This window comes from Chinchilla lanigera, unplaced genomic scaffold (assembly GCF_000276665.1).
Source record: "Chinchilla lanigera isolate Chin_1 unplaced genomic scaffold, ChiLan1.0 scaffold00117, whole genome shotgun sequence".
In the NCBI taxonomy this organism is placed as follows: Eukaryota; Metazoa; Chordata; class Mammalia; order Rodentia; family Chinchillidae; genus Chinchilla; species Chinchilla lanigera.
In genome coordinates, this window is record NW_004955518.1 from 691832 (window position 1) to 700121 (window position 8290).

The following is an 8290-nucleotide window of genomic DNA, read 5'->3' on the forward strand; positions in this document are numbered from 1 at the left end:
CACACTCAGCCACCTAATCTTTGATAAAGGGGCCAAACAAACTTGGTGGAAGAACGATAGCCTCTTGAATAAATTGTGCTGGAAAAATTGGCTTGCCACCTGCCAAAGACTGAAAATAGACCCAACAAACTCAACTCAAAATGATTCACAGATCTCAGTATTAAAACTGAAACACTAAATCTATTGGAAAACAAAGTAGGTAAAAATCTTGAAGACATAGGAGTAGGCAGAGAGTTCATGAACAAAAGCCAAGTTGCACGTGAAACACTTGAAAGAATCAACAACTGGGATCTCATCCTACTGAAAAGTTTCTACACATCTAAAGAAGTCACCAGCAGACAAAAAGAAAACTCACAAACCGGGAAAAAATTTTAGCTGACTGTCCTCAGACAAAGGGCTTCTATCTAGAACATATAAAGAATTAAAAAATTTCAGCCCCTCCAAATTCAAAGACCCAATCCAAAAACGGGCAGCTGAGATGTATACACACTTCTCAGATAAAGAAATACAAATGGCAGATAAATGCATGAGAAAACGTTCAACATCATTAGTCATTTGAGAAATGCAAATGAAAACAACATTGAAATTCCACCTTACCCCAGTAAGAATGACTAGCATTAAGAAAATAACCAATAACAAATGCTGGCAAGGCTGTGGGAGAAATAGGAACCCTTCTCCACTGCTGGTGGGAATGCAGACTGGTGAAACCACTGTGGAAATCAGTTTGGAGATTCCTCAGAAAACTAGGTCTAGAGGTCCCATTCAACCCAGCTATTCCCCTTCTGGGTACTTTCCCAGAAGACCTAAAAACATCATATCACAATGATATGTGCACCTATGTTCATAGCAGCACAATTTGCAATTGCTAAATTGTGGAAGAAACCCAAATGTCCGTCCACCAAGGATTGGGTAAGAAAACTGTGGTACTTTTATACAATGGAATATTACTCAATTATAAAGAAAGATAAACTCGAGGCTTTTATAGGTAAATGGTTACAGCTAGAGACCATACTCATAAGTGAAATAAATCAGACCTGCATGTGCAACCACCTCATTAGCTCAGTAGTGTAATACCTGAAAGAGTTAATTTAAACTCAGAGGTATGATAGACATTGTGAAATGATAGGAAAATGCTCAAGGGTAAAGGGCAACTGGGGTGTGGGAAAAAAGAAGGGAAAGAAGCAGAAATTTTGTATGTATGTAGATACAGGATAGTTGACACAGTTGTTCTACTGTCTTATATTTCTTTGCTGAAAGAAACTGTCAATGAGTCCTTGATTGATCACTATTGCATGTCTCTACTTGTTTTCATGAGAAACCACTTTGAAGATATCAATATGTAATACAAGAAGCATTGTTAATTTCCTACCACTTTGTTTGTAAGTCTGTATTGTCTGTACTGGTCTTTTGCTATTTTGTGAATGGTTGTCTGTCTGTAAAAGGTTGTTGGTCTGTTAATGTTTTCCTCCTTTTATCTTTAAAATAAAAAATAAAAAAATAAAAGAATAAAAATATTTAAAATGATGACCTCTGCAAATGGAGAGCATAGTTTTATGGGTAAATTAAGAGGGTTTAAAGAAATTGGGGCATGGATTGTTATAAAATGCTTAACAACTCTGAGATTTACAGGAGCCTGATCAATAGATCAATGGCACTGTGCTTACAGAGGCAGTCCCGGCTCAGCCCTTGGCTTTGTTCCTTGTTGTCTGTGTAGCTCTGAGGCTTGATAGTTACAGATGTTGAATACTTATCATGTTTTGGGCATTTTGCTAAGAGCTTTACATATAATGTCACATTTTCTCCCCACTTCATAACTGTCACAGACAGAAGCTCAGGCAGGCGATGTAACCTGGTGAAGACAATATAGACAGAAATGTCAATCAAAACTGTCACCTACAAATCCATGCTCTCTGTCCCTCCACATGCTTTGCTGTCTCTCCTTTTTCTAGCCCCTTCCGATTTTCTGAAGGAAAGATGAAATGACTGTGACAGACCTGCACGTGTTATAAACACTAACTTACCAAGAGGTATTGTTGCTGTTACAAGAAATGTTTTCTGTGGCCAGCCACTGAAAACTCTTAATTCCAATGTAGAGCACTTTTTAAAAATCTACTCATTTCACATTGGTACATCTACCTCATATTGTTGTCATGTACTTACATTAATGGGAAAACAGTGTTTGCAGATTATTTACTAAAAACAATAATAACAACAACATCTGGGGTATCCTAAGTGGAAGACATTATTTTAAGAATTTAACATGTATTGTCTTATTTAAAATTCAAACACTGTATGGTGACTATCTTTATTTTCTACATTTTACAAAAGAGAAAACTGACACATAGATAAGTTAAATAACTGACCAGTGTTAAACAGCTACTGAACAGAGGAGCCAGAATGTGGCCTGGTCCCTGTGATTCTCTTAAGTGTTACAGAAACATCATTTGATAACTTTGCTTTTGGCATAAAATTGCAAAGAAACCAGTAAAGCCGTAAGCAGAGGCATTCAATATTTAGTGCATATAAAATCCACTTGTCATCTTGTTCAGATGCTGATGTCCAGGCCTAATCTTCTGAGTTTCAAATTCAGAAGGTCTCTGAAGTAGAAATCTGCATTTTAGTAGACAGTTTTAAAAAGCATGTAGCTTCATCCAGGTGACTTTTTAGTAGATAGTCTGCAGACTGCATTTGTAGAAACAATGTAAGAGATCAAGTATCTTTTCCTGAATAGAAGAAAGTTTTGACATCAAAGATTAAGTTACTTATATGAATATTTTTCATGCTTTAAGTCCCTTTCCAAATGATTTGACATGTTTGTCTGTGTCTTGGTTACTTTTTTCTCACTGCTGGGACAAAATACCTGATGCCCAAAATTAAGGAAGGAAAGGTTTATCTCGCTAACAGTTTGTGGAAGTTTCAGTCCGTACTTGGCAGACTATAAGGCAGAGTGGCACATGGCAAAGAGCTACAGCTCAAGGTGGCAGAACGCAGCTAAGCAGCAACCACACACCAGGCTGGAATGGGGGAGGAATGGCCACAAGCAGCTTCTTCCTCTCTCTTACATATGCAAACTATCCACCCCAGGGTGGGTGTAGCTCTCATACCCATCAAACTCTAAAAGCCTGCCACGTGGCCACTTGAGGCTTTGGGGGGACACACAGATTCAAACCATAACAGTTTGTGACTATTAATTTATTGAATGAGAAATGCAACAAAAAACCAGATACTTCCTGTTCTCAAAAAAAGTTTAATTAGAGCATGCTAACTTGCAGTTTTGCTTGTTTCATATGGTTGTTGAAAATGAAGCTTCTCTCATTTCTTTCCCCTGGTTATACCACTCACGAAGAAGCCGTGTCTTGTGCTGCTGTGCTTAAAGATTCAACCAAAAGAGCCTTGCCAAGATAGGTCCTCAATGGACCGTTCCCTGGAAGTCTTCAGCCATGACAAGAAAACATCTGTCAGCAGGACTTAATTCTGTAGTTTGACCCAGGGCCAAGAGTGCAAAGTGTAGAGCCCTCAAGAAGTGAGACTTTGCATTCTCTGAAGTAGACAGTTGCCCATGGATACCTACCATATAGTGGGTGCTTCATGCATATTTGTTGAATGATAACAAACAAAATAAAAACTCCTACTACAAATCTCAAACCTAGAAGTAATCTCTAATTCACATAAATTTTATCAGCAAGAACAATTTGAAAAAATTTACAAACAATATCTGTAGAATAAACTGACTTTTGAAGCTTTCAAAGTAAGAACTTCCTCTGAATTTGAACTTCCAAGAGAAACCCAAAGAACAGGGGAAGGGAATAGGTGACGAGCAGGTGCCAGGCCTCCTGTCCCCGCATCACTATTTCCTGCAATCCCCCACTGCACACACTGAAAATGCTCAAACCATCACAGAGTCTGCAGGGATTATAAGGCTTCCAGAGCCGCATCTTCTCAGCAACAGCTGGTGTTTCCCTCTCCACTTCTCCATCGAGCAAGAACATTCAACTTGGCTAAAAACTTCTGTTTCTTGCTGGTCTAACCACGTTGGGTCATCTCGAAACTTGCACTTATTAGCCTGGCACTGCGAGGTTGAGTCTATGTAGCTGTAATTAGCCTTGACACAGGTGAGAAAATTTGTGCACATATGTCCCCTGGCAGCCAAATACTCTTTGTAGAACAGAAAATAGCCTCCAAAGAATTGATCTCAAGTTCCCATGGCTTCAAAAGGTTTTAATCAAAACACACAGGACTATACAGATAGGCAAAACTGAGGTAACAATGAGTCACATCATTGTATAAAATTTTATTGGTTATATTTAACAGTTACTTCCAGCACAAGTAGTTTTCTTGTGTGTGTCAAAAATTAGTGCTCACAAACATTGCCTCTTCTTCATCTTTGATTGAAAAACTGCTTCACTCTATTAAATGGGCCAATGATTCTGTCATGCCCATGAAGGAATAGGATGGGATGAAATATAAACTTACTTGACAAAGGACACATAACATTGATCTGAAAAGAAGATGCTGTTTGGGGGACTGGAGCTTATCTCTCTATAACCATTAGCATAAAAACTATGAAAATAGTTTTCAAAAGATTCTAAAACCCTCTGTACTGGTTCTAAGATACTATGTGGTCTTTCTTTGGTGAAACAAGGGGCACAAATTGCCCAGCAGTCTGATGAGAAGTCCTAGGAAGCCAAAATTGACCTCAAGGGATCATTCACATAAGTATTAAGAAACTTCCTGACCTTGGCATATCCTGGCCCTGCCTCAACTCTCTAAGAAACTTTCAGTTATAAGTTAGGAATTTTAGGTAGTGTTAAAGGAAGAAAAAATTCAAATAGAACTAGGCATGAGTGATAGGTTCAACTATGAAGGGACAGAGGTTTGTTGTAGCCCTAACGTAACCTACACTAACCTTCCCACTGTTTCTACCATGGGCCTTTTATCTCTTTGAATTGTTTAAGTGCACTTTTGTCTTAGACTTTTCTTTCTTAATGGACAAAGATATTTGCTATGTAAGCCTTATCTAGCAATGCAGAGTATCAAGAAGACCACTTACGATTCTGAGCCACAACCTGCATCCCAAATCTCAGAAGCATTTTGTTTCCAGCAGAGGCTTTTGCATGCTGCTGGGCAAGTGAATGTTACAGGACCATACAAAGGACAAATAGATCTAAATTGATGTGGGAGTTCCCACTTACTGGCTCTCTTTGCCAAGAAGACAATTCTTCCCTACTGCTGGATCCCCACACTTAAATCTTAAGAGAAATGTGGTAGAAAAATGCTCATGTGGGAGGACACTGAGAAAGATGATCAAAAGGTAAGAGAGTGAAGGAAACCACTACAAAGCAGCACTGAGCAGGACTTAAATTAATCAACTGGCTTTTCATGTTCACTTGTGAATTTATCCAAGGCCTAGGCTCCTTGTCTAGACTAGGAGCTCCTTGTCTAGAGTCAGTAGACCTATAGCAAGTGGACCTCTGTGAGTCACTAATCATTACTAAAACCTGTAATGACAGATGAAGCCAGAAAGCCTCAAAGGATAAGACAAGATCATAGCCAAGCACACCTGGATCCAACCTCAACTAGATAAAGTCTGTAGCTTCAGGCATCTCACTCCTGGATGGATTAACTTATTATCCTTATTAAGGGTTAATTTAATACCTTACTTGGAGAAGTCCTTGAGTGATTCCACCTTCTTGAGTACTTCCCTCACTTATTCTGATAACCAAATAAATACGGGCCACACAGAGAAGATCTTGGTCTTACCCTTGAAAGAATCTTGAATTCTGTGAGAGGGTTTTGATCCTCCTGGAGCCCTGATATCATTCCATTTGCCTCTTTTTATTTAACCTTCATCATACACTCATTTGGGAGATTGCAGACCTGATCAGCCCACAATAACTAAAGATTATTATTAACCTGATTAGAGAGGACACCTAAAACTTTTAAACAAGTCTACTACTTTGACCTCTTGAGTACTACATTTCTTGCTCTCACAATGCCAGTGAATATCATCAAAATTTAAAGTCCTAGAAATCAGTGGCCATTTCACCTAAAGTTGCTACATGTAGAACAGACCTTAGTCTCTGATACTGAGCCAATAATATTTGTTAAGTAATGAAAAAAAAGTTTTCAAAGATTCTGCTAATCAGAATGGCCTCTGACTTTGTGATGTTGTTCTAGGGTCCCAGGAAACCACAACTACTGATGCAGAATAGCAGTAGTTTATCAAAAATGGGTTGTGCAGTGTCTTTCTTCAAAAATTTTTTGTGATCTAAATTCTTAACAATCTCTGAGATTACCACTGAATTTTAATAATACATATGTAAGCTTCAAAGTAGCACATTTTTATTGTTTTTCTTTAATCTATTTTTTAATGGTGATGAGTATTGAGTCCAGGGCCTTCATACTCAGCTACACTCCCAGCCCTTTTTATTTCTATAAAAGGACCTTCCTAAATCATTAGGTCAAGTAGACTGGGCTTGAACACATGATCCTCCTGCCTCAGCCTCCCTGAGTGTGGGGTTACAGGCACGTGACAACATGTCTGGCTCTTTAATCATCACTTTCCTGAAGAGCACTTCAGGGATCGTCCATGCTACAGTTTGGCGGCCGTCTGAGTGTGTCCCCCAAAGCTTCATGTGTTGGCACATGGTCCTCTGTGTGGTGGCACTGGGATATGATGTGGAATCTTTAAGAACTGGAGCTTAAAGGGAGACAACTGAGGGCACTGCTCGTGGAGGGAAATGAAGTTGTTCTTATGGGACTTTGGTTAGTTCTCTTCAAAGTGTTGTTAGAATGAGCCTGACAATTGAATTGCTTTCAGGCTTCTTATATGTGAGCTCTGCTTCTTGCACATGCCCTGCCATCCTGAGATGCAGCCAGATGAGGCTGCAGTAGAGGCAGATCTGTTCTATTTGGACTTTCAGTCTCCAAAGCTGTAAGTTAAATACATATATTTCTTTTCTTTAGACTAGTCCTAGCCATGGGTATTTCATTGTAGACACAAACCAGACCAACACACCCAGCTATATAGTTGGCTTGCAACCCACACACTGTTCTTTCACATGTTCCCAACACCTGTGGTGCTGGGGTAAGCTTGAGAGTACATATTCTTCCATTTAAACAGTGTGGTAGAAGTGAAATATCGTAAATACAAGAAACAGAATTCAAATTACTTCAATTACTTATTCTGTTGGATAAGAGTGTTTCTTTTTTAAAAAATTTGAGGTATAATTGGAGTGCAAAAAGTGCACTCAAAGTTCAATGAATCTTTTTTTAAAATTACTATATGTTTGTGTGTAGAATAATTACATTCATTTTGCAGAACTGATACATATACATATTACAACTTAGTAATTTTATTTCTCCTTGTCTCCCAAGCTTTCCCTCCCCACTCCATTCCTAGATTACCTTCTCATTTCCACAAATCTTACCTCTGTTTCTTACAATTTCTATTTTTTCTTTAAATTATTTATATATTGGGTTTATCATATAAAAGGAACCATGTGATATTTAATCTTTTGTGTGCAATTTCACTTAGAATCGTAGTTTCAAGGTGCATCCATTCTCCTACAGATGACTCTAATTTATCCTTCTTTATGATTAAGCAGTACTACATTGCGTTTATAGCACATTTTCTTTATCCATTCATCTGCTGATGGACATATAGGTCACTTCCAAAATTTAGCTGTTATGAGTTGTGCTGCTGTAAACATAGGTATGCATGCACCACTGAAATATGATGTCTTAAAGATTGAGAAGATTGCCAGAAGAAGTACACCTGAATCAAATGGAATTTCTATTTTTAGTTTTTGAGGAATCTTCATCCTGATTTCCATAGTCACTATACTAGTTTTCACTCCCACGAGTATAGAATGGTTCCTTTTTTCCTCCCACAGCCTCACAAGCATTTGTTGTTTTTCGAGTCTTTGATGATAATCATTCTTATGGAATCTCACTTGTTTTGATTTGCATTGGTCTAACGGAAAAAGATGCTGAACACTTTTTCATGTACTGACTGGCCATTTTTACATCTTCTTTGAGAAGTGTCTACTCATTTAAATTGCCCATTTTTGATTGGGTTTTTTATTATTGGGAGCCTAATTTTTTGACTTTTTTATATATTCTAGATATTAGTCTCTGAGCAGTAACTGGCATTTTTTCCCATTCTGTACATTGTCTCTTCATTCTGTTCATTATTTTCTTTGTTGTACAGAAGATTTGTAATTTGATATAATCCCATTTGTTGCTTTTTCATGTAATTTCTTGTGCAATTTCTTTTTTTTTTTTTTTT

At 38.0% G+C, this 8290-nt stretch overlaps 1 protein-coding gene across 1 annotated transcript in view; it reads left to right on the plus strand.

Annotated features, from left to right (window-relative positions):
- Fam216b (family with sequence similarity 216, member B) overlaps positions 1-3485 on the plus strand; it is a 19176-nt gene extending 15691 nt beyond the window's left edge. Inside the window, 2 exon segments of the mRNA XM_005415322.1 lie at positions 3327-3391; positions 3394-3485. Of these exon segments, the coding sequence (XP_005415379.1) occupies positions 3327-3391; positions 3394-3485 (157 nt within the window).
- The last annotated feature ends 4805 nt before the right edge of the window (positions 3486-8290 follow it).